The sequence below is a fragment of the Thamnophis elegans genome, chromosome 6 (assembly GCF_009769535.1).
Source record: "Thamnophis elegans isolate rThaEle1 chromosome 6, rThaEle1.pri, whole genome shotgun sequence".
NCBI classification, from domain to species: domain Eukaryota; kingdom Metazoa; phylum Chordata; class Lepidosauria; order Squamata; family Colubridae; genus Thamnophis; species Thamnophis elegans.
In genome coordinates, this window is record NC_045546.1 from 6,312,391 (window position 1) to 6,339,981 (window position 27,591).

General features: G+C 44.0%; 1 protein-coding gene across 1 annotated transcript in view; it reads right to left on the reverse strand.

Moving 5' to 3' along the window:
* Positions 1-27,591, reverse strand: part of DLG2 (discs large MAGUK scaffold protein 2) — a 415,458-nt gene that overhangs the window by 215,368 nt on the left and 172,499 nt on the right. Inside the window, exon 3 of the mRNA XM_032219707.1 lies at positions 23,456-23,506. Coding sequence (XP_032075598.1) covers positions 23,456-23,506 — 51 coding nt within the window. The remainder of the gene's footprint in view (positions 1-23,455; positions 23,507-27,591) is intronic.

Sequence of the window (27,591 nt, forward strand, 5' to 3'; positions counted from 1 at the left end):
GTATTGTATTTGGACTTGCTATCCAGGGACCAGAAAGTTTTACAATGACAAGCGGATTAGATCACCAGATGGTTAAATGCTGTCTATCGATTCCTTTCCCATTTGCTAAAGAGCCGGGCTGCCTCAGCTTTAATAACACAAGTTTAGCTTATTGTTGCAAAATAGCTCTATTCTTTATGAAGAAAAACTGGACAGGATTCCAGCTGATCTTCAGGCCATATTCGAAAGCTTCTTCAAGGCAATCAGAGCGCCAGTGGTTTGCTAAATTGCTTTTGGCCACAAAGGTTCTTGCAAAACGCCCACTGAGAGAATACCACAGTGACAAAACAACAGCCAGTTTTATTTGGGGGGGGGGGGTGGTAATTTATGGATGCCTCTATATGTATGAATTCTGGAGTGGATATTGGGATAAGGGATGATAAGCCTCAGAGAGTTTTATCAAAAATATATATGTCTTTGTTTCTGTTTTGTGCTTCCCTCGTTGATACCCGGTTTTCCCCAAAATAAGACCTCCCTGGATAATAAGCCCAATCAGGCTTCTGAGTGCATGCGCTAAAATAAGACCTCTCCTGAAAACGAGCCCTCCCCCAAAATAAGCCCTCCCCTAAAATATTTAAACGCATGCGCAGCCAGTCCCCATTTTCTCGGGTTGAAACAATGCAAGGTGAGGCGGTAAGGCTGGAGGGGAGGAGAGAAGGAGAGAAGAAAGGAGGGAAGGAAGGAGGGAAGGAAGGAGAGAAGAAAGGAGGGAAGGAAGGAGGGAATGTAGGAGAGAAGGAAGGGGGAAAGGTAGGAGGAAAGGAAGGGGGAAAGGAAGGAGAGGAGGAGAGACGAAAGGAGGGAAGGAAGGCGGGAAGGAAGGAGGGAAGGAGGAGGGAGGGAGAGAAGGAGAGAAGGGAGGAGGGAAGGAGGGAAGGGGGAAGGAGGGAGGGAAGGAAGGAGGGAAGGAAGGAGAGTAGGAGAGAAGAAAGGAGGGAAGGAAGGAGGGAAGGAAGGAGAGAAGGAAGGGGGGAAGGTAGGAGGAAAGGAAGGGGGAAAGAAAGGAGAGGAGGAGAGAAGAAAGGAGGGAAGGAAGGAGGGAAGGGAGCAGGGAAGGAGGAGGGAAGGAGAGAAGGAGAGAAGGGGGGAGGGAAGGAGGGAAGGGGGAAGGAGGGAGGGAAGGAAGGAGGGAAGGAAGGAGAGTAGGAGAGAAGAAAGGAGGGAAGGAAGGAGGGAATGTAGGAGAGAAGGAAGGGGGGGAAGGTAGGAGGAAAGGAAGGGGGAAAGGAAGGAGAGGAGGAGAGAAGAAAGGAGGGAAGGAAGCAGGGAAGGAAGCAGGGAAGGAGGAGGGAAGGAGAGAAGGAGAGAAGGAGAGAAGGGAGGAGGGAAGGAGGGAAGGGGGAAGGAGGGAGGGAAGGAAGGAGGGAAGGAAGGAGAGTAGGAGAGAAGAAAGGAGAGAAGAAAGGAGGGAAGGAAGGAAGAAGAAGTAGGAATGTTGTAAGATAAGATGGATCTATGGGACAGTAAAAAAGCGATTTCAAGTATATTGTCAACTGTAGGGGAAAAATTGTTATAAATACATATTATTAATAACAGTTATGAGATCACATAATTGTGAATGTATATATGAAATTAATAAAATTTTCAAAAAAAAAAGAAAAGAAAAATAAATGAAAGATCAACTCTTCTGTACACTGCAGAAGAAAAAAAAGGCTGGAGGGGGGGGAGGGAGGGGAACATGCCCCATGCCCCGCCTTACCTAACAGCCTCTCCTGCAACCCGCGCCCCTTCTGTCACGCTAATGGCCGCCACAAACAGAGCGGCAGGCCCAGCGACACGCAACATAGCGGCAGCCATGAGGTGACCATGCTCACCGCCTCCTGCACCTCAAAAATAGGAGGAAGAGTTAACACTATTTATACCAAACCAGAGATCTTTAAAAAAATGGATAATGTCAAGTTCCAAGAAATTACCCAGAATGGAAACCAATGCACAAAAGGAAGTGTCAGCACCTTTGCTTGTACTCCGAAGACCTGAAAACTGCTAGTAATTAATTGTCTTGTGATCTTTAACCTGATCAAGAGTCAGCAAGATTCTTGTCTGGGGTTGTCCCATTATTGAGAACATGTTCTTCGAGCTCACACGGAGAGACATAAAGGGCAACGGCGTGTGGGTAAAAGATTGGTTGGGCTTCTGTTCTCTTGGGAAAATTGGAAACGTTAACCCACAGCAAAGCTTTTGTCGTCTTTCACAGAAGAACGTATCTTTGATGGAAGGGGGTGAGCTTTCAAAAGGGGATCGAAATTGGCCTGTAATTGGGCTGGAGAGGGACATTTTGATTGTCATTTCAAAGCCATCTCTACAAGGAATGTGTGTGTGTGTATGTTTATACAATGCCAGGAAAGTGCCTTTTGTATACCAGGCATTGGGCAAACCATCGTGCCACCACAGAAGCATTATAAAAATAGTCCTCGACTTACGACCATAATGGAGACTCTCCATTACCGCCATATATTATAATGGTCATAAAATGGTGTTCGTTCAGTAAACACAGCAGTTGTAAAGCAGCCATCGTATAGGGTTTCCTGCTCGAGGGGGTTGGACTAGAACACTTCCGAGGTTCCTTCAAGCCCTATGTCAGGCCTGCAGCCATCTTTTCTTTTGGATCTTTGGCCTGCCACACTTTCTATTATTCTGCTATGTATTTTCTATTGTGGGAAAATGGGAGGGGAGATTCTACAGAGTTAGATGCTAGGTAGCCATAACAACATTCTTTCTAGTAAGCCAAGGTCATCCTTTGTCTTTGCACCTCTGCACCTGACCGGAACTGGATAGGTGGAACTGCCACAGGGGTGGGTTTCAAAAATTGTTCGAACCTACTCGGTGGGCGTGGCCTCCTTTGTGGGAGTGGCTTGCTACACATGTGACCGGATCGGAGTGGCATACTAATGCTGCCGCCACCGCTAACGCCGCCCCCCTGCCTTCGGCCTCGTAGTGCACGCGAGCTCGCAAAAGCTAGGCCGCCCCCCCACTTCAGCCACTACCGCTGTGCCGCTAACGCTTCAGCCACTACCGCCGCCACCGCTAACGCCGCCCCCCACCCGCCTTCGGACGCGTAGTGCACGCAAGCCCGCGGCTTTTGCAAGGGAAGCTGATTTTTTTTCCCAGATGTGCCAACATGGCTCTCTTAATAAATTGGAACTTTGAGCAATACTTTGCCTTGGACTCTGATTTACTTTTGGATGATATTTGGAACCCTGACACCTTATTCTCTTCCTCCCCATCTCCCCTCCTCCTCTCCCCTCCCCTCCTCTCCTCCCTTTCCTTCCCTTCCCTTCCACTCCCCTCCCCTCCATTCTTAATGTCCCGGAGACAAATTCCTTGTGTATCCAATCGTAAGCCAAGGACTACCTGTATTGAGATCTCATGTGTCTGGCCAACCCCCTTTCACTGCAGTAATGACGGCACCAGCAATAAGAAAAATGGCAGGAGACGATACACACTCAAATGCCGAGCAGTAAAAGATAAAGGTAAAGGTTCCCTTCACACATATGTGCTAGTCGTTCCCGACTCTAGGGGGCGGTGCTCATCTTCGTTTCAAAGCTGAAGAGCCAGCGCTGTCCAAAGACGTCTCCGTAATCATGTGGCTCAACGCCAAAGGCGCAAGGAACGCTGTTCCCTTCCCACCAAAGGTGGTCCCTATTTTTCTCCTTGCATTTTTTAGAGCCAAGGTGGCGCAGTGGTTAAATGCAGCACTGCAGGCTACTGCTAGATCAGCAGGTCAGCGGTTCAAATCTCACCGGCTCAGGGTTGACTCAGCCTTCCATCCTTCCGAGGTGGGTAAAATGAGGACCCAGATTGTTGGGGGCAATATGCTGACTCTCTGTAAACCGCTTAGAGAGGCCTGAAAGGCCTATGAAGCGGTATATAAGTCTACTGCTATTGCTATTTTTTACCTGCTTTCGAACTGCTAGGTTGGCGGAAGCTGGGACAAGTCACGGGAGCTCACTCCGTTACGCGGCGCTAGGGATTCGAACCACCGAACTGCCGACCTTTCTGACCGACAAGCACAGCATCTTAGCCACCGAGCAGTAGGTGACTATAATTGCACATGGAATGTTGACGGAGAAGCTCAGAGCAGCTGTCGATCAAAAGGCTTCTTTCCAAAAAGACATTTCAAAACTTAGCCGTTAAGTGACAAAAAAAAAAAAAAAATTATTCTCCATAGCTGAGAAACCAATAATCTGCACCTGAAGAGAATTGCATTTGTAGCCTTAGGACAATTGCTTTGACACCAGGCGTCAAAGGCTGAATTCATTAGAGTGGATATTTTAGACATGAAAATCAACACGGTGTATTTGTCACTGTACACAACAGTACAGGGCGGGGCATAACCTTTTCCTAGGGGGTCACAGCAACACTTGTAATAACAACACAAATAATTCATACACCATTCGAAAGCCCATCAAAAACTGAGTTTATTGACACGATTTAATAGTCAGTATGACCACCATTAGCCCTTCGAACAGAATTCAAAAGAGGTGGATAAGAACACAACAAATCTTCAAACAGTTCCGTTCGATTTTCCAGATTTTCAACACAGTTTCCAAATTCATTCTCAAAGTTTCAACCGAATATCGATTTTGACCTTGCTCCTGAATCATCAGAGCTTCCACTTCATCCTTAATTATGGCCCCAATGTTCTCTGCCGGATTGAGATCTGGCGAATTTCCCGGCCAGACGTCATTGCCCCAAAATTCGACATTGTTGTTGCTCCAGCATCGCGAGCCTCTCGAAAGGCAATGCATTTTATTCTGTCAATGATCCTTTGTTCTTCCGAATCGAATTTTCCAGCCATTCTTAAAGCAAATTTAACATTTAATAGCTCATTCAATTCAGTTTTTTATGGGCTTTAAAATGAGGTGTCGCGGAAGTTGTAAACTGCTGTCGATCTTGCTGTGACCCCCTAGGAAAAGGTTATGCCCCGCCCTGTATTGTGGGCAGGGACCTATTTCAAAAGGTTACTCTGCAAAGGAAGAATAGCAATAGCCGTCGCACTTAGACCTAGACAGCTAGTCCTCGAGGTACGACCATAACAGAGCCCAACATTTATGTTGTTAAGTGAAACATTGAAGAGCCAAGGTGGCACAGTGGTTAGGGTGCAGTACTGCAGGCTACTTCAGCTGACTGCTAGTTCAACAGTTCAGCGGTTCAAATCTCACCGTCTCAGGGTTGACTCAGCCTTCCATCCTTCCGAGGTGGGCAAAATGAGGACCCGGATTGTTGTTGGGGGCAATATGCTGACTCTGTAAACCGCTTAGAGAGGGCTGAAAGCCCTATGAAGTGGTATATAAGTCTAACTGCTATTGCTATTGCTATTATGTGTCTCATTTTAGGGCTTTTCTTGCCATAGTTCTTCAGTGAATCGTTGCATTTGTTAAGTTGGTAATGTGGTTGTTAAGCGGATCTGTATACCCTATTGACTTTGCATGTCAAAAGGCTGCAAAACGCCTTGCCAAGCATCCAAATTTTGATCATGTGACCACAGGGATGCTGCAATGGTCGTAAGTGTGAAAAATGGTCATAGCTTACTTTTTTCAGTGCCGTTGTGACATTGAATGATCATTAAACAGACTGTCGTAAATTGAGGATTACCTGTACACAGCTTCTCAGCCCTCTCTAAGCGGTTTACAGTCAGCCTATTCCGCCCCCCCCCAACAAACTGGTCCTCATTTTATTGACCTCAGAAGGATGGAAGGCTCAGTCAACCTTGAGCCGGTCAGGATTGAACTGCTGGCAGTGGGCAGAGTTAGCCTGAAATACTGCGTTCTAACCACCACGGCTCTTGATGATAGATATAGATAGATAGATAGATAGATAGATAGATAGATAGATAGATAGATAGATAGATAGATAGACAGACAGACAGACAGACAGACAGACAGACAGACAGACAGACAGACAGATAGACTCATGTCTCCACCATAGAATCCACCATAGAGTCCATAGAGACCACCATAGAGTCTCCACCATAGGGTCTCCTCCTAGCGCAGCATCCTTTTTCCTCTGCCGACCAGAAGTCCAGTTCCCTCACTATAGTCTCCTCATAGCACGCCATCCTTTTTCCTCTGCTGACCAGAATACCAGTGCCCCACCATAGAGTCTTCTCCTAGCATGGCGTCCTTTTTCCTCTGCCGACCAGAAGTCCAGTTCCCCCACCATAGAGTCTCCTCATAGCACGGCACCCTGTTTTCTCTGCCGACCAGTAGTCCAGTTCCCACACCTCAGAGTCTCCTCATAGCAGGGCGTCCTTTTTCCTCTGCCGACCAGAAGTCCAATTCCCCCACCATAGAGTCTCCTCTAGAGCAGCGCCCTTTTTCCTCTGCCAACCAGAAGTCCAGTTCCCCCATCATAGAGTCTCGCTCTAGCACGACATCCTTTTTCCTCTACCTGTCATAACCGAAAGCCCTATCAATTGTGGAGCTGACCGGCGACAGGGAGCCGCAGCAGAGGGATGAAAGAGCCACTTGCGGCTCCAGAGCCATGGGTTGCCGACCCCTGGTTTAGCCTCTTCTTCAAAACCTCCAGTGATGATGCACCTAAAACTTCTGAAGGCAAGCACTTGCACTGGCTAATTGTCCTCACTGTTCAGGAAGTTTCTCTTTAATTCCAGGTTGCTCCTCTCCTTCATTGGTTTCCATCCATTGTTTCCTACCTGACTTTCTGGTCCTTTGGAAAACAGGTTGACCCCCCCTCTTCTTTGTGGCAGCCCCTCCAATACTGAAATAGTGCTATCATGTCCCCCACCGAGTCCTTCTTTTCTCTAGAGTAGACATCGCCCACTTCCCGCCATATCCAATTTTGCTAGACTTCAGACAAACATTTGCCGTTAAAGAATTTTGACAAGCAAAGTTTGTTCAGCTAAAATCTTCTGAAGCAGCGGGATGAGTCAGAGGCAAACCAGCTACTGGGATGGACCTTTGAACTGACCCCTGTTCGGACTTTCTCCGTGAGACGTTCCACCAAGGCTGATGCCAGTTCTTGCTCTGTGCATTTTTCTTCATTTCCGGAGGTTTTTAGTTGCTGACAGACACGAAAGTAATCCTTCCATTCCATCACAGCGGGGACGCTTTCTTCCATCTCCGAGTAAACACAATTGATCAAACGGACGGCAGCTCGGGCCTTTTAACGTTTCTGCTTAGCAAGCTGTTGCCTTTATTGGCACACAACTTTCTCCCCAATCAATGACTCAACCGAAATCCAAAAATTTGCAGACAGCCAGAAGGATGGGAACCGAAGCAGGAGAGGCAAAGGAGAAGGGAGGATGGTGATAAATTGATAAAATAAATTCTTCACAGGGCTTCCCGCCCTTATGTTTTGCTAAGGTGAATTGGAGCAGTGGAGTTGGGCTCCTTTATAAAATTCTATTTCAAGCTTAAGCTTCAAAAAAGGGTGAAAATTGGGGTTTCTTGAAGATAAAGGCAAAGAATATAGAGGCAACGAACGTCAGACAAGGTGGGATCCCAATTTTCAATTCTTCCTTCGTCAAATTCTTTGACCTTTGTATTTTGGCCTTACTGCCTTCCATTATAGAGTGGAGTGGAGTGGAGTGGAGTGGAGTGGAGTAGAGTAGAGTAGAGTAAAAGAGAGAAAAGAAGAGAAGAGCTGGAAGGGACCTTGGAGGTCTTCTAGTCCAGGGTTCACCAACCTTTCGGACCTCAAGGACTACTAAATTCATAATTTTAAATCCCACGGACCTCTAATATGATCTGCCTAATGATCGGCTGGGTGGGTGTGACTAGGTGGTCACGTGACTGGGTGGGCATGGGCAACTCAATGTCACTCACACCGAAGGGTGCCTCGCCGGCCTCTACTCACCCCTCCCCTCCCAGCCACTCCTCCCCTCCCTGCCTGGGCTCCTTAGGGCCCCAACAGGAAGTAGTTGCTGGAGCTAAGCAGCCACCAGGAGAAAGAGTTGGCAAAACAGCTCAGTTCAAATTGGATCTGGCCGAGAAGAAGGCCCAGGAGACGCACCTCAATCTTGAAAGAATGAAGTCAGGAAAGCAAAGGCTTAGAATGAAGTAAGACTTGCAACATGCAAAGAGATGGAAGCAAAGATCCTGGAGCAGATGTAGATTTTCTCTTAATATTTGGAGAAGGGCAATTTGGCTGGAGACGATCTTGAAACTGTGCAGAGTCAAGATGACACTGAGCATGGATAAAGAATGCTTTAGGCACATTAGAAGTTGAAGTCCACTTGCCTTAAAGTTCCTAAGGTTGAGAAAAACCTTTTGGCCCGCCGTTCTCAAAGACCACTGATTCTTCCCTGTGGTCCTTCAAGCACCAAGGGAAATAACTTCAGTTGACCCAATACAATTTTGCAACCAGTTTGTGATAACACCCTGCAAGGCCTAAAATAATTATAAGAGTCAGTTCTCAGGCTGATAAAAGATTTAGAAGACATTTATGTCAACTTACAAGCTGCAAGTGACTCTGTTATCAGCAAACAGGTTCCACCACCTGGCCGGAGGCAGTTAAAAAAAACCTTATTACACTTCGTCATAGATTGTTCGAACTGGGAAATAATTCAGCCAGCTAGAAATGTAGTGATCCCAACCTTCGCCCTTTATTCTCCATTCATCTTATTAAAGAGACTCTGTGAGAATTGCATTTGGGGGGAAAAAATCACTTCCAATTAGAGGCAGAGGTCAAAGAGCCTGACATAGTCTCCTCTCTGAAGGACTGCCAAGAATTCATTTGGCTGTTTTGTAAAGAATTGGGGGAAAGTATTCTGAAACTGCGTAAAAAAGATTGCAGGAACTGAAGTGCTGCTTCATTCCGAATAGAATGAAAGAATAACGGAGTTGGAAGGGACCTTGGAAGTCTTCTAGTCCAACCTCCTGCTCAGGTACCATTCCAGACAAGTGGCTGTCCAGCCTCCTCTTAAAAACCTCCAGCATTGAAGGACTTGTCTGCAACCTCAGGGTTTGCAACACAGTCCGTTCAGCAGTTCCAAGAAGGCTGCACATTCATTTGCACCACTAAGGCGGCCCTGAGGACTCAGACAAACCTCCAAGTGGCCTCAATGACTTTCTAAAAAAATGCAAATGACCAGCAAATGACCATCTAGTCAGAGCTGAAGAAGCTTCTTGGATGAGAAGCAAAACGTCTTCAAAGAAAAATAAGAAAGTCCAGTTGCCTCTTGAAAAAGTACCTTTGGGATAGAAACTTGGCTGAATTTACAAAAGAATAAGAATAAGAATAGAATAGGAATAGGAATAGGGGATAGGATAGGATAGGATAGAATACAATATGAATAGAGGATAGAATAGGATAGGATAGGAATAGGAATAGGAATAGGAATAGGAATAGAGAATAGAATAGAATAGAATGGGAATGGGAATGGGAATGGGAATAGGAATAGAGGATAGGATAGGGTAGAATAGAATAGGAATACAGGATAGGATAGGAATAGGAATAGAGAATAGAATAGGATAGAATAGGAATAGGAATAGAAGATAGGATAGAATAGAATAGGAATAGAGGATAGGATAGGATAGGATGGGAATAGGAATAGGAATAGAGAATAGAATAGAATAGAATAGGAAAAGGAATAGGAATAGGAATAGAGGATAGGATAGGGTAGAATAGAATAGGAATACAGGATAGGATAGGAATAGGAATAGAGAATAGAATAGAATAGGAATAGGAATAGAGGATAGGATAGAATAGAATAGGAATAGAGGATAGGATAGGATAGGATAGGATAGGATAGGATAGGATAGAGGATAGGATAGGATAGAAATAGGCATAGAGAATAGAATAGAATAGAATAGGAATAGGAATAGAGGATAGGATAGGATAGGATAGGATAGGATAGGATAGAATAGAATAGGAATGGAGGATATGATAGGATCGGAATAGAGAATAGAATAGGAATAGGAATAGAGGATAGGATAGAATAGAATAGGAATAGAGGATAGGATAGGATAGGAATAGGAATAGAGGATAGGATAGAATAGAATAGGAATAGAGGATAGGATAGGATAGGATAGGATAGAATAGAAGATAGGATAGAAATAGGCATAGAGCATAGAATAGAATAGGAATAGGAATAGGAATAGAGGATAGGATAGGATAGGATAGGATAGAATAGAATAGGAATAGAGGATATGATAGGATAGGAATAGAGAATAGAATAGGAATAGGAATAGGAATAGAGGATAGGATAAGATAGGATAGGATAGGATAGAATTCTTTATTGGCCAAGTTTGATTGGACACACAAGGAATTTGTCTTTGGTACAGATGCTCTCAGTGTACATAAAAGAAAAGATACATTTGTCACAAATCGTAAGCTACAACACTTAATGATAGCCATAGGGTACAAATATAAGCAATCAAATCATACTAGGAAACAATCAGGATACAAGCAACTGTCATACAGTCATAAGTGGGAGGATATGGGTGATAGGAATGATGAGAAGATTAATAGTTGAGGGAATTATTTGTTTAGCAGAGTGATGGCGTTCGGGAAAAAACTGTCCTTGTGTCTAGTTGTTCTGGTATGCAGTGCTCTATAGAGTTGTTTTGAGGGTAGGAGTTGAAACAATTTATTCAAGTGAATGTTTTACCATTGGTACCAATGTTTTCCAACCTCACCAGTTTCTAATGAGTGAGTCTTATTGTCAGAATGTGCAGGAATGGCCTTGCTGGCACGGGAATTCTGGGAATTGAAGTCCAGCTATCTGGAGGTTCCATAGTTGGGTAGGAAACACTGACTTTCATGGAATCCCATCAAGTTTTCCCGCAACCCAGTCTATAAATCAACCCGGGTTAAGACTTTAGCAGCTGGAGAAGGAAATCAATCCTGGCGTTTTGCAAAAAAATGGTCAGATTTAAGTGCTTTGAAGGCAAAATTCGAAATCGATGGTTGCCTAAATTGGAAGCCGTTTTGATTTCAAAGCCATGCGGCTGAACTCTTGAAGGGATTTTAAAGCATTTACACATCGCTCAGTAATTAATGGGAGCTGTGCAAGGGGAAAAGGAGAAATTAATAGCGGAATAATCTTTGCATCAATGGCATTTTAACTGCCTAGGGAAGGGAAGCAGAGCCTGACCCCCACCAATTGAATCTTTCCATTAATATGATTTCAAAACAAGCAATAATTTATTTTAACTATGGTTTCAAAAGCATAGCTTTGAGGATGCATCATGTCCTGAGCCTAATTTTACTTCTTTGCTTTCTGTATCAATAAGGCAATTTCAAGAGACGGTTCCCAAAAGGCATTTTTTCAAATGAATAGCAAGGGCAGGGTATGCATCAGCTTGAAAAATAAAGATCACATATTTTATTTATTTCTAAGGCAGATAAACATGTGTCCCTTTTCAATAAGATGAGTAAGCATCTCTTCCTCTCTCACACCTGCAATCTGGCCACTTAAAATGTTTAAAACAACAACAACAGAGCAGTGGTGAAATCCAGCAGGTTCTGAAAGGTTCTGGAGAACCGGTAGCGGAAATTTTGAGTAGTTTGGAGAACTGGCAAATGCCACCACTGGCTGGCTCCAGAGTGGGGTGGGAATGGGGATTTTGCAGTATCCTTCCCCTGGAGTGGGATGGGAATGGAGATTTTGCAGTATCCTTCCCCTGGAGTGGGGTGGGAATGGAGATTTTGCAGTATCCTTCCCCTGGAGTGGGGTGGGAATGGAGATTTTGCAGTATCCTTCCCCTGGAGTGGAGAGGGAATGGAGATTTTGCAGTATCCTTACCCTGGAGTGGGGAGGGAATGGAGATTTTGCAGTATCCTTGCCCTGAAGTGGGGTGGGAATGGAGATTTTGCAGTATCCTTCCCCTGGAGTGGGGTGGGAATGGAGATTTTGCAGTATCCTTCCCCTGGAGTGGGGAGGGAATGGAGATTTTGCAGTATCCTTCCCCTGGAGTGGGATGAGAATGGAGATTTTGCAGTATCCCTTCCCCTGGAGTGGAGAGGGGAAGGAGATTTTGCAGTATCCTTCCCCTGGAATGGAGAGGGAATGGAGATTTTGCAGTATCCTTCCCCTGGAATGGAGAGGGAATGGAGATTTTACAGTATCCTTCCCCTGCCACGCCCACCAAGCCATGTCCACAGAACCAGTAGTAAAAAAATTTGAATTTCACCACTGCAACAGAGGGACCAAGAGATAAAATAAGATTTCATCCTAACTTTGTAAGGAGAGTAGATTTTGTAGGCTACAACAGATGCAAAAAGAACAACAAACATGGGGCCTGAGCCCTGTTTTTGCTGGCAGAGGGTTGCAGGAAGCTGTCACAACCGAAAACTGAGCTCGGGAGCCCGTTTTCACTGGCACAGCACTCAGGCCACCACTGGCGCCCCTGACATGAGTGACGTTGAGCTGGCCATGCCCATCCTGGCCCCCTGTGGTAAAACACAACCCTGATGCGGCCCTCAATGAAATAAGAGTTCGACACCCCTGATTTACTCCAACCAGGAAATTGATGTGCTGCAACCTGGCCTCTGTGTTGTCATGTTCTTTGGGAAGCCGAACATGCATTCAACCACCTTCCCCAACATTATGTGCCAGTTAAATTTTTAAAGCCATTCTTAGCATATTTCAAGATCAAATCTCAGCTCCCTTGCTGTCGGGAACAGTATGCAGCTTCCGAGTTAAAAGTAATAACTGCCAGCTTAAAGGTTTATGTGATAAGGCTACGGTATGTTCCCTCCACACTGTCAAACAGTGTGGAGTCTGCACTACTATTAATCTTCTCATCGTTCCTATCACCCATCCCCTTCCGCTTATGAGTGTGTGTGTCAGCCTCTGCTTTGCTGCTGCTTTGGCTGCCATTGAAACGGGGAGGGAGGGCATGGTATTTGGGAGGGGTTACTAATTGTGCTGGAGGAAGATTCTGGAGTTCTGCTGCCTGTCGGACTACGCATGCGGAGGAGGTTCCCGCCAAGGCTAACGGCATCGACATTCCATCTTGGTGATGCCTTTCGAAGTTATCTCACACCTGACAGGAGAATTATGATTGGACTGTAACTGGGATGCCAAGGGGTGGGGAATGGGTTATTTTATATATCAATCGCTTTCGCGCCTAAATAATCAGTCTTCGCTTTGCTACGCTTCTAATCATTTATAATTAGTAAAAGTACACTTGATTTCTACCTATGGAATCTCGTGGTCTTCTTTCCTAATTACTCAATGAAGAGGTGCTGACAGTGTGACTGTAATTTTGTGCTTGTATCCTTTCGATTTATATTGATTGTTTCCTAATATGATTTGATTGCATATTTGTACCTTATGACTATCTTTAAGTGTTGTACTTTACGATTCGTGATGAATGTATCTTTTCTTTTATGTACACTGAGAGCTTATGCACCAAAGACAAATTCCTTGCGTGTCCAATCACACTTGGTCAATAAAGAATTCTATTCTATTCTACTCTATGTCAACATTCCAAATATCATCCAGAAATAAATCAGAGTCCAAGGCAGAGCTATCCTTAAACTTCCAATTTAATAAGAGAGACATGTTGGCACAACTGTGGAATGCCGAATCTGAAAGCTTCCTCGGATTCCCACCCAGTTGAAAGTTCAAGACCTTGCCTCCACACCCACAAGTTCATCACATGGTCCAATCTTCCTCTGCCACGCTGGCATTTCCACCCATCTAGTTCCGATCAGGTGCAGAAGTGCAGAGACAAAAGGATAACCTTGGGCTTTTAGAAAGGAATGTCCTATTATGACAACAACCCATTCTACAATTCTACTCCTTACTATTCCCCCTCCCAATTACTACACTAATGAAACAGCATAGTAAAATAATAGAATGCTACAATTCTACTCCTTACTATTCCCCCTCCCAATTACTACACTAATGAAACAGCATAGTTGTTGTAATATAGTTCCTTGTGTAGGTGTAGCGGTCACCCATGGCCCAGTTCATACCAGGGCATGCAGAGCCACGCTGAACCACACAGGAGAAAACAAACTCCTAAAACTCCATAACATCCTGATAGTGCATAACATAACATTCTGAGATGTGCCCTATCAATGACGTCCAGGATTTGACCATATATAGACAGAAGTTCCCTGAGCAGTAGATTAGAAATTGTACTTTTACAGGCTGTTTTTAAGCACATGCTATTGCTCCTCCTGCCTTTGTCCTATCTCAATAAAAGGGGCTCTCAGACCCCCAATCTGCGTCGCTCCATCCCGAGAAAGGTCGTGTCCTGTCTTTTCTCCACATTGATCTCATGGACGAACCACGGGAACATCACACATAGTGAAATAATAGAGAGTGTGGCAGGCCAAAGATCCTAAAAGGAATATAACTGCAGGCCTGACACTCTACTCTACTCTATTCCATACTTACTGCCTGGGGGTGGAAAAATCAACATATGCACGAGTACCACGTTATGCAAAATAAGTGCCTTTGTATGCATTCAATTCACAGCATCAATTTAGTCCATTTTCAGGGAGAAATCTTAAACGAATTTGGTAGCTAAAGGTCAACCGGGCAGCTACAGTGTGGCATTTTAATGGTGATTGGTTCTGAGGTTACATTAATAAGGTCATGTGTGCATACACTTCCATGGCTTAGCTTGATATTGTGTCTGCATGCACACACCCACACAGATTCCAAATGATGGCAGCGTTAACAGCAAATTGGATGGCCTCCAGACGTGTCAAGCATTTGGAACAGATAATAATAGAGTTGGAAAGGACCCCGGAGGTCTTCCAGTGCAACCCACTGCTATATTATTTCAGACCAATGGCTGCCCAGTCCCTTTTTGAAAGCCTTCAGGGATGGAGCACCCACAACTTCTGGGAACAAGCTGTCCCTGGAATTTGCTGCAAAACTGTGCTGCAAAATTGGGAAGTCAATCAAACGGAGCACCTTAAGGCCAACATACCCTTAACACAGGGGTGTCAAAATCAAGGCCCGAGGCTGTCGCAGCCTAAAACGGAGCTTGGGAGCCCGGTTTCACTGGTGGAGTGCTCGGACCACCACAGGTGGCCCTGACACAAGTGACAATGAGCTGGCGGCACCCCCCTCGCCACACCCACCACTGGCCCGTGGAGTGCTTAGATCTGGCCCGCAGGGCTGCTCTGAAAACTGCAAAGGATCGGCCCGCAGTGCCTCTGCCAGTGAAAATGGAGCTCGGGAGGCCCGATGGCGGCCGTCCTGAGCTCCGTTTTCGCTAGCAGAGGGTTGCAGAAGGCCGTCGCAGCCTAAAACGGAGCTCGGGAGGCCCGATGGCAGCCCTCCTGAGCTCCGTTTTCGCTAGCAGAGGGTTGCAGGAGGCCGTCGCAGCCTAAAACGGAGCTCGGGAGGCCCGATGGCAGCCGTCCTGAGCTCCGTTTTCGCTAGCAGAGGGTTGCAAGAGGCCGTCGCAGCCTAAAACGAAGCTCGGGAGCCCGGTTTCACTGGTGGAGTGTTCGGGCCACCACAGGTGGCCCTGACGCAAATGACAATGAGCTGGCGGCACCCCCCTCGCCACACCCGATCAGTCTCCGGATACGCTTCAAGGTGCTAGTCGTAACTTATAAAGCCCTTCATGGTATTAGATCTGGGTACTTGAGAGACCGCCTGCTGCCAATTACTTCCCACAGACCCATTAGATCTCACAGGGTTGGCCTCCTCCGGGTGCCATCTACCAGCCAATGCCATCTGGCTATTACCCGGGGGAGGGCCTTCTCTGTGGCAGCTCTGGCCCTTTGGAACGAACTCCCCGCAGAGATTCGGACCCTCACCTCTCTCCAGGCCTTCCGAAAAGCCGTCAAAACCTGGCTTTGCCGGCAGGCCTGGGGGTGATGAGTTCCCTCCCCTCTCGACATGTATGGTTGTGCGACTGTTGTCTACTTTTATTATTTGTATTTTGTCTTTTATGTTCCCCCCCCTTTTTCCCCCCTTGAATTGTTCGCCGCCCTGAGTCCTCCCGGAGAAGGGCGGCATACAAATAATACAATACAATACAATACAATACACCCACCACGCCCCCCCGGTCAAACACAATCCTGATGTAGCCCTCAATAAAACCAAGTTTGACACCCTTGCCTTAATTGAAAATTTCTTAAAGGAATGTTGGACTCCAATCTAATCATAAATCGAGGATTATCTGTATAATCTGTTTTTTTTTTGTTTCGTATCCTGTTCTGTTGTTCAGCTAAACACTTTTGTATTCCTTCTTCTTAGGCTCTTGTGTATCTGGTTATTTTCACTGGCCTCCTTTTCATTTCCCCCCCCCCCCCCTATTGAGTATTCTGGATCACACTCTCCACTCAACCTAATTGCATCCACCTCTTCCCACCAACCTATTCTCCATGTCAAATTCCTTCGGGCAGTGATCAGGTTGTTCCCCCCCCCCCCATGCCCACTCTCCTCCCCCCCCCCCCACGCTGATAATGTGCCTTTTGGATCGATCGTGTTGCAAATATCAACGACCGATTTTCTTCCCCCCGGATTAATCATTTAAATATCCTTCCTGCGCTGCGTCGCTCAGGAATGAGGCTAGCCTAATTACATTATAAAATGCCGAAGGGAGGCGTCAGCTGTACCCTTGCAAAGATGAAATTACAAAGTGGACACGCAAGATGGAGAAAATAGGGCAAGCAATCAATCGAAGGCAATTTTTGTAGGACAAATATTGTGGCGGAAGCTGCCGGCTTTTATCGCCGCCGGGAGAGAAATTAAACCACAGCTAGGCTCGTTGCTTTATTAAACCACTGCTAAAACTTTTGCCATATAAAGGTTGCCCTGTAAAGAACGGTTGCTGTGATTGGGTATGTCTAGTTTGATGAAAAGAAGGACCAGGGGGGACATGATAGCAGTTTTCAGATATTTCAGTTTCCACAAAGAAGGAGTCAAGCTATTCTCCAAGGTCACCTGAGGGTAGGACAAGAAGCAATGGGTGGAAACTAATCAAGGAGAGAAGCAACTTAGAACTAAGGAGAAAATTCCTGACAGTTAGAACAATTAATCAGTAGAAGAACTTGATTCCAGAAGTTGTGAATGCTCCAACAGTGGAAGATTTTAAGAAGAGATTGGACATTCATTTCTCTGAAATGGCATAAGGTTTCTTGCCTGAGCAAGGGGTTGGACTAGAAGACCTCCAATGTCCCTACCAACTATTCTATTCTGTTCTATTCTACCCTACCCTACCCTACCCTACCATGCCCTACTGTATTCTATTAAAAGAAACTTTTTATTTTATATTCAAAACAACATATATAAGTTTAGGTGTCCAGCATCAAAGTCCCTACCAGACTTTGACTGAGCAAAAATACTCCGTACAAATAGTCCTTGACTTATAACCACAATTGAGCCCCAAATGTCTGTTGCTAAGCAACACAGTGGTTAAGCAAGTTTTGCCCCATTTTTCGACCTTCATGGCCACAGTTGTTAAGGGAATCACTTCAGTTGTTCAGTTAGCAACATAATTGTCAAGTGAATCTGGTTTTGCTCGTCAGGAGGTCCCAGAAGGAGATGATCACATGAGCCCAGGACATTGCAACCCTCATAAATCCATCCCAGCTGCCAAACATCCAAATTTTGATCATGTGACCACAGGGATGCTGAAACTGCTGTAAGTGTGAAAAATAACCGTAGTTCACTTTTTTCAGTGCTGTTGTAACTTAAAACGGTTACTAAATGAACGGTGGTTGAGTTGAGCTCTACCTGTACCTGGATAAGAGATTTTGGAAAATCAGGACGGTGGGAGTTACTAAAACAGGGGTCGGCAACTTTAAACACTCAAGGAGCCACAAAGGTCCTAACTGGAAGCCCCGCGTTTAATTCTGGAGCCGACCAGAAGTCCGGTTCCCCCACCATAGAGTCTCCTGCTAGCATGGTGTCCTTTTTCCTCTACCTGTCCTAACCGAAAGCCCTATCAATTGTGGAGATGACCATAGAGTCTCCTCCTAGCACGGCATCCTTTTTCCTCTACCTGTCCTAACCAAAAGCCCTCTCAATTGTGGAGATGACCATAGAGTCTCCTCCTAGCATGGCATCCTTTTTCCTCTACCTGTCCTAACCGAAAGCTCTATCAATTGTGGAGATGACCATAGAGTCTCCTCCTAGCATGGTTTCTTTTTTCCTCTACCTGTCCTAACCAAAAGCCCTATCAATTGTGGAGATGACCATAGAGTCTCCTCCTAGCATGGTGTCCTTTTCCTCTACCTGTCCTAACCGAAAGCCCTATCAATTGTGGAGCTGACCGGAAACCCCTTGTCATAGAGTCTCCTCCTGGTGCGCTGTGCTTTCCCCCCTCCCAACCAGAAGCTTCTCTCAAAATTGTGGTGCCAACTGGCAATGGGGAGTCAGAGCAGAGGGAGGAAGGAGCCACAGGCGGCTCCAGAGCCGCAGGTTACTGACTGCTGGACTAAAATATTTTAAAAAAACATTCCAGAAGAAGGTAGGAGGAGAAGCCATTGACCTGTCAACGAAGTTGCTAGGAATTGAACTCTAGTTGAAGGAGACTCCATGTTACATATACTCTATTGACCTAAATAAATCCAAATATTTCAGGAAAAATTAAAGCGGGCTGCAGCATCTTCGGCTCATTTAGGCCCTTAATCTGGTTTCCCGAAATGAAAGAACCCTCAACAGCCAACTGGGAATTCAATTCTAGATGCTTGTTCAGCAGTTCCTCTTTTTCTGCACATGTACAGACAGAAGAATTGGCTTCACCATCTGTTAATTATTTATTTCTCTTCCTTACCGGAAGGAAGACAATTGAATATAACGAGGCCTGAGAAAAATGGAAGATAATTGTTTGCAGCAGTGGAAGAATAATATCCCTGCTGAAAACTGAACCTGGAGGATTACGCCAAGGTCCCTATAATTGCTATTTCTACATCTCTGAGACTTTTTGCGTTTTTTTCTCCTTCCTCCACTCCACCCCCCCCCCAAAAAAAATCCTAGCAGCCTCAAGGAAAAAGGACAAACCCACTAAATCGTGGTGTTACCAGCTACCATATTTTTCAGACTATAAGACACACTCCCCCCCCTAAAAGAGGGTGAAAGTTTGAGTGCATCTTATACACCAAATGTAACCCCGCACACCCACTGGCCCCTACCCTTTGGCCTCTGCCTCCTAGGGATTTGCCTCCTTGCAGCAAATAGCAAACAGCCGGTTTCAGTTTCAGCTTCAGCACAGCCTGATTAGCACAAGTAGCGGTTGGTCGGTTGGATGAGCCTCGTTGGATGGGGCAATTACTAATTTGTTACTAAAATTACTAATTTAACAACGACGGGGATTCACTTAACAAAGGTGGCAAGAAAAGTCGTAAAATGGGGCAAAACTCACTTAACAGATGTCTCACTGAACGACGTATATTTTGGTCTCAATTGTGGTTGTAAGTCGAGGACTGCATTTCACTGTGTTGTTTTACCCCATTTCTCAAAGATTTAAAAGATCTAAAAGATGTGTATGGGAGGCAAACCCCCTCCCCCCCAAAAAAAAAGATTAAAAATTGGGATGTGAGCAAAAGATGCAGGATGAAGGGAAAAGAAAGGGAATGTAAAGTAAAAATATGTCATGAAAGTATTGTAATGAAAGTATTGTAATAATAAAATAAATTCTAATGAATATTAGAATTTTATAAGTTGGATAACTGGTTTGTATGTAATGTGATAGTGATAGATATAGATATATAGATATAGATTTATATAGATATAGATATAGATTTATATAGATATAGATATAGATATATAGATATAGATATATAGATATAGATTTATATAGATATAGATATATAGATATAGATTTATATAGATATACATATAGAGATATAGATATAGATATAGATTTATATAGATATAGATATAGATATAGATATATAGATATAGATATATAGATATAATTTATATAGATAGATGATATATAGATATAGATATAGAAATAGAGATAGAGATAGATTTATAGATATAGATATAGATATAGATATAGATATAGATATATAGATATAGATATATAGATATAGATTTATATAGATAGATGATATAGATATAGATATAGATATAAATATATAGATATATAGATATATAGATATAGATATAGATATAGATATAGATATAGATATAGATATAGATATAGATATTGATATAGATATTAAGATATACGAAAGAGTAAGAAGAAGGGGTAGAATTAAAGGATGGCGGTAAAGGATATGTGCAAATAGTATGAAATAAAGAAAATGAAATGTAACGAGCGTGAGTAATAATACTATGTTTATTTGTATTGAAATGTATGATACCCAGGTATCACACCATCCACGCATTGATATGTATAAAATATAAAAATAAAAAATCTTGACAAACAAAAAGGAATAAATAGTTCTTCTCTCCTCACAGCTATCTGGATATCATAACCCTAACCCAGGGGTCGATTGCTGTTGGCATTACTGCCGGTTCGGCACTCCCCGCGTGTGCGCATTTGCACCTAAAAAGGTCTGTGCATGCGCGAAGCGTTAAAAAAGGGCGGGGGAAATTATATTTCTGCAATGAAAATTGTTCTGCGCATGCGCAGAACTGAAAATCAAGATGGCGCCACTGTATGAGAGCCAGGTCGGGGGCGTGTCAGGCCTGGGTCGCTGCAGGTTCCAACGACCCAGGCTGCCAAGTTACTACCGGTTCAGCCGAACCAGTACGAACCCACCTCTGCCCTAACATTCAGGCCTGGGTCGCAGAACCGGCAGCAACCCAGGCCTGACACGTCCCCGAACCGGTTCCCGCGCTGCCGCTTGGCCGCTGTAAATTGTTCTGTGCATGCGCGAAGAACAATTGAAGAACGCACGGGTGTGCCTCATGGGTCTGGTGCACGTTGTCCTTGGGTTGTGACCTAGCAGTAACACCGGCACCAACCCACCCCTGATCCTAACCCTAATCCTAACCCCCAATTATTCTCCAGACAGGTCCACGAGAAAAACAAAATTTTCCACCACCTCCTCCCCTTCCTTTGGTGATAGACATAATTGAATTTTTCTTTTTTTCTGCCAGTGACTCACAGAGCTGGTTGTGACCACGTCTTCAAACTACGCAAGAGATGTTTTCTCTCCTGTGCTTGTTTTTCAGCTGTGGGTTTTGTGGAAGGCTGCAAGCAAATGCTCATCATTTTCTATCATTGGCAAGTTTAATGCAAAGGCTAATCCATTATCTGTGCCAGGTCAAGCCACAACGCTGAGCACGAATCACGTTGACCTCCGTTCAGTATAAATGAATCACTGGGTACATCCATTCAAAACAATCTGGCGCTCCAAAATATTATCTTGAGAGGCTCATGTGCCATTTGATGACCTTTTTATACTCTAATTAAGGAAAGATGATTAAAAATGCCCCAATAACTCAGGGAATAGAAATATCCTCTGTCATTCCCCATTATTCTTTGTGATGGATCTGGTTAAATCTTGTTCAGTCATTTTCACCGTGATGGAAATATAATGCTGTGTTAGCCCCACTCTAGAGGAATTCATAACCAAGGGAATATCGACAACTTGTCTGTGTGTGTGTGTCTGTGTGTGTGTGTCTGTGAAGAGATCCCTACAGATGAAAGTGTAATTTAAAAAAAATATTAGAATGTACAGAAATAGATAGATTCACACTTAAAATTAAGGAGAAGGAAGAAACAGAGTATGTTTTTAATACAGGATTTGTTTTACCAATGGCTAATGAATAGCATCAGACGTTTGGAACAGAACAGACCACAACAGAACAGAATCACGGGTGGGTTCCAGCAGTCACTACTGCCGGTTTGCTTGTGGCTACGCTGTGCGCACATGCGCAATACAATAAAAATTGTTCTGCGCATGTGCAGAAGCAAAAAACAAGGTGGCGGTGCCTACGGTGCGGCTGGGAAAACCGGTTCGGGGGCGTAGCAGGCCAGCGACCCAGGCAGCCAATCACTATCGGTTCAGCTGAACCGGGCTGAACTGGTAGGAACCCACCACAGCATAGAATAGAATAGAATAGAACAGAATTCTTTGTTAGCCAAGTGTGATTGGACAGACAAGGAATTTGTCTCCTGTGTGTAAGATCTCAGTGTACATCCAAACAACAATGTAGTAATCCCTAAGGTGCTTTTTCAGGAGGCAACTGGACTTTCTTGATTTTTTCTTTGAAGGCATTTCGCTTCTCATCCAAGAAGCTTCTTCAGCTCCGACAGGAGAGTGGGGAATGGAAGAAGCTGGAGAAGCTTCTTGGACGAGAAGCAAGAAACGTCTTCAAAGAAAAAAACCGAAAGTCCAGTTGCCTCCTGAAAAAAGCATCTTTGGGACAACCGTGACCTGGAGGACTGAGAATCTCTACGTACTTGTAACAATGTGATAAATAGGAAGGAAGGAAGTAGTGAAAAGAGGGAAGAAAGAAGGGAAAGGAGAGGAGGATGGAAGGGAGAGAAAGAGAAGGAGAGATTCGTAGGGAAGGAAGAGGAAGAGTGGAGGAGAGGTAAGGGGAGAAGAAAGAGATAAGGAAAGGTGGGTAGAAGGGAGAGTAAGAGAAGGAGAGGAGGGAGGAAGGGAGAAAAAAGAGAAGGAGAGAGAGTAGGAGGGCGAAGAGAGAGGGTAAGAGTAGGAGAGAGGTAAGGGAAGAAAGAAGGGGAAGGAGAGGAGGTAGGAAGGAAGTAAGAGAAGGAAGGGAGAGAGAAAAGAAAAGAAAGAGAAAATAAGGTGATGTCACAATAGATGCTTGGGATGGTAAACAATACAACCCAAACTGTACTCTATAATCTTTTAAATGGAATAACAATAATATAAGATTGGCAAAGAAAAAGAATAACCATGTGAATGTTTACCTGGAATTGTATGTATATATAGCACATTAGAGATAAACAATATTTGGTTATAAATAGTTAATTATGGAAAGGGAAAACACTAACTGCAAAGAAACCAATACGGAACTGCTGTATGATATATGATGGAACTTCTTGTTCCTATGTTGTCGTAAGTCATGTGTTTGTTCTTGTTGATGTGTTTATGTGTGTAAAATAAAAACTTAAATAAATAAAAAAACAATGTGATAAATAATAAATACTAAGATGCAATCATAAACCGTAAGGTACAAACAACAAAGTGATAAATCATAAGATACCAATAGTACTAGGAAAGATGAGAAGGATAATAGCAATACAGCCCTACTACACGGGTAAAATATCTTTAGGCCTAAGACAGTGCTGTGAGAATTAGGTATTTAGCAGAGTGATGGCATGAGGCAAAAACTGTCTCTGTAGTAATTTTGGGCATGGAAAGGGGAAGGGAGAAGTTGAAACAGTTTACATCCAGTTTATGTCCTCATTGGAAAGCAGGCAGTGGTTTTCAGATTTCAAACCTGTAACAAATCTGTATTGATAGGCATTTCTCAAGCTAAATAATGTGACTTCCACTGACTTAAGTGGGAAATAAAGGGTGTGTTTCCCAACACGCTGCTTTATTTGTATTTCTAACAATGTCTCTCCAGGGTGAGAAATAATTAACTTACCCTTTCCAATGTAATTTCTTCAAATTCATATTCAATCTCTGTGCCGTTGACCTAAAAAGGACATAAAGAAAATCTATTAAAACCTGTGGGAAACATGTTTTCTGGAGGGTTAATGTTCTTTCATGTGTGATTAAGCATTGTGTTACACACACACACACACACAGAGACACAGACACACACACACAGACATACATACATATATGCAGTGGTATATATGTGCTAGTCGTTCCTGACTCTAGGGGGTGGTGCTCATCTCCGTTTCAAAACCGAAGAGCCAGCGCTGTCCAAAGACGTCTCCGTGGTCATGTGGCTGGCATGACTCAACGCTGAAGGCGCACGGAACGCTGTTACCTTCCCACCAAAGGTGGCTCCTATTTTTCTACTTGCATTTTTACATGCTTTCAAACTGCTAGGTTGGCAGAATCTGGGACAAATAACGGGAGCTCACTCCGTTACGCGGCGCTAGGGATTCGAACCAATGAACTGCTGACCTTTCTGATAGACAAGCTCAGTGTCTTAGCCACTGAGGCACTGTGTCCTGATATGTTTCCTACTTAAACCCAAAAGGGGGTAAACCCCCTCCCTCCCTATTTTACCTAACAAGAAATATCTCTGGACAAATTCCATCATTTCTCTTCTATTCCACCAATTTCTACACAAGTAGAACCGTGGAAAAGAGAGCCGAGGTGGCGCAGTGGTTAGAGTGCAGCACTGCGGGCTACTTCAGCTGACTGCAGTTCTGCACTTCGGCTGTTCAAATCTCACCGGCTCAAGGTTGACTCAGCCTTCCTTCCTTCCGAGGTGGGTAAAATGAGGACCCGGATTGTTGGGGGCAATATGCTGACTCTGTAAACCGCTTAGAGAGGGCTGAAAGCGGTATGAAGCGGTATATAAGTCTAAGTGCTATTGTAAAATCCAGTCCTTTTGAAGTTTCATTTAATGCCCCATCCTTGTTCAGCTGGTGTTCAATTATTTACATTTTTAAACTGTATTTTTGGGACTTGCCTCTTGCTTTCAAAGATCCAGTGAAAAGGCTCATTTCGGACTGGGTTGGAACAGTACGGAGACATCTGGGACCAGCTTAAATCTTTCTCTTTCTCTGCATTTAAAAGCTCAAAAATCTCCTGTCCATGCTTAAGAATCTGTACCATTGTCCATAACACCTTTACATAAATTCCTTTTATTATATTTTAATAGAAGCTTCAGATAATGTAGCGAGTGTCCTCTTCCCTCTTGATAACTCTCTTCTGTCATGCTTTTCTTCGCTTCGTTCAGTACAGCCGGGTTTCCTTTGTGTTAATAGCAGTCCTCAAGATTTCCACAAAAACCGTGGTCAGCATCTTCCCGACCCCTTGCATAATGCCAGAATTATGAAAATTAAGGCTTATATAACCCACAGAAGGCCTGCGCGGTTTTCTTAATGCAAGAAAATGAAGAAACAAAAAACAAGAGACATTTTCCAAGTAAGCTATTCTTGGGATCATCATTGGCAATAGACGGTGATTATTTATATAGTTGAGAATATATCTGCTGAATATAACTCCGCATTGGCAACAGGAAGGGCATCCGGCCAGTAAACACTCAGGTAGGTCCTTTCCAGTGGTGGGATTCAGTCGGCTCGCATTTATCCAGGAGAACCGGTTGTTAACTTTCTAAGCAGTTTGGAGAACCGGTTGTTGGAAGAAATCTCCTTTTATTTTTCTCCACTTTACAGGGCTAATCCCTGTAAAGGAAGGCAGGAAGGAAACATTCTGGTGTTGTTTCTAGCCTCATCTTTATTGCCCTGCTTACAGAAACTGCCTCTCCGGTTAACCCTCATTAAATTGGAACAGCTAAGGCAAAACGCCCATCAACCTGAGTGACGTTGAGTTGACCACGCCTACCCAATCACATGACCACTGAACCATACCTACCCAGCTGGTCATTAGGGCAGAGAACCAGTTGTTAAATTATTTGAATCCCACCACTGGTCCTTTCAGTTGCCCAGACTCCACCCCGCAAGGAATTATGGGATTGTTAAAAGGAGATGATGATGATGAAGATATAAAATGTTTTATAGATGGCACTTTGTACCGGCAAGATAGGCTAAAATGCATAAAAATAACTGCCAAATGTTGGAAGTGTAATTAACCACTAAGTTTATACTATCATATGTGGTGGACTTGCCCAAAAGCTAAAAAATATTGGACGGAAATACATACTTGGTTGGAAAAAACGATAAAGCAGCATATTGATTTGAAACCTGAGGTATTGTTTGTTGGGCATTCTACTGGAAAAATATGATAAAAAGACTCGTCGCACGACAAAACCGCGCTCGTCAAAATCGCGGTGATAAAATCGCAGCGCTAAAGCCGTGACGTCATCACCGCGCATCATCACCGCTGCAACAACAGCGCGGCAACAGAAGGGTGCTTTAAAACGGCGCCGCGGCAGAAAGCCGACTTCAATTAAGGTAAGGGTTAGGATTAGGTTTAGGGGTTTGTTTTAGGGTTAGGTTTAGGGTTAGGTTTAGCGTTAGGTTTAGCGTTAAGTTTAGGGTTAGGGTTAGGGTTAGGTTTAGGGTACTGAGTGCTTGGGAATGCGCGAATTTGCCCTCCGCGATTATGTCATCGCGGTAGGGTCGCGTTTTTCCTTAGCGCTTAGAACGGCGCGAATTAGTCTTCGCGCTTATGTCTCCGCGGATAAGCGCTTCGCGGATTTGTGGTGGAACCAAAAAGACTATATATATCTGGTTTTACATATATTAACTGCAGCTAGAATTGTATTTGTGCAACCAGTGGAAAAATGATGAGATATCATCAGATGAGGGTGTAATTAAGAAAACATTAGAATGCGCAGAAATGGACAGATTAACACTCATTATTAAGGATAAAGAAGAAACTGGATATTTTTTGATGTGAGACGTATTTTACCAACAGTTAAGACAATAGAAACAGAAGTTAAAAAGGAGGAGATATAAAAAAAGAGGAAATGTTAGTGTGGAGAGAATTTGAGGGTGAAGATGTTATATATTATTGTAATTATATTGATATATAGTTATACTATTAGTATCATTGTGACGAATATAATTTGTTTGAAACGGCATAGGGTTTCCTGCCTAGGCAGGGGGTTGGACTAGAAGACCTCCAAGGTCCCTTCCAGCTTTGCTATTGTATTGTATAATAACAAATATGTGGAATATGATTGTTTAAATAATTGTACCCAGATCTCACACTGTTTGGTGGAAATGGAAAGTAATATAAATAAAATAAATAAAACATGGAAAAAAGATGATGAAGAAGAAGAAGATGATGATACGGTGACTATTTATAAATTTGTTTCTGAGTCATCAGAAGATGCAGCAGTGAACAAGAGAGAGAGAGAGAGAATAGAATAGAATAACAGAGTTGGAAGGGACCTTGGAGGTCTTCTAGTCCAACCCCCTGCCTAGGCAGGAAACTCTAGAGAGAGATGATACTAGCTAGGGCAGGGGTCGCCAACCCCTGAGCAGCAGCCCATTTCTTTTCCTCCTCCTCCTCCTCCCCCTCCCCCCCTCCTCCTCCTCCTGGCGAACGACATATAATAGTTTTGATGACAAATGTGGCCTCTTCAAAGTCAATTATCTTTCCCGTAATAAGAAGTACGAACCATCTAATTGGTTTACCAGAATCCAATAATGCCATAATCGCTTCTGTACCGTTCAGTGGATTTACTGGACACCATCATAAATGCTTGACTCACTTTGTATTCCATCCTGGCTTCCCATTTTCTGACTTCAGGGAATTCTCACATATAATTAAGCCTTCCATATAGAACACTCAGTGCCCTACACAGCATGTTTACTCTGGAGCACTGGATATAACATTTCTGTTGCTGGTGATTTTATTTCTCAGTTCTTCTTTCTCAGAGTCATTGCCCTAATTCCATTTCTTAGTCTGTGACTTCTTCTTTCCCTTCCCTCACAATTCATACAGACACTTTCCAGAAATTGTATTATAAGTACTCGTAGTCCTCGATTAACGACGGGCCTCCCCAGAGCTACTTACAACCTAGATTTGAAATTCTAACGGCTTCCCCCACCCGGTCACATGATCGCATTTGAGGCACTTGGCAATGCCCATATTCTTGGCCGTGACCCGACAAATGTGCGCATGACA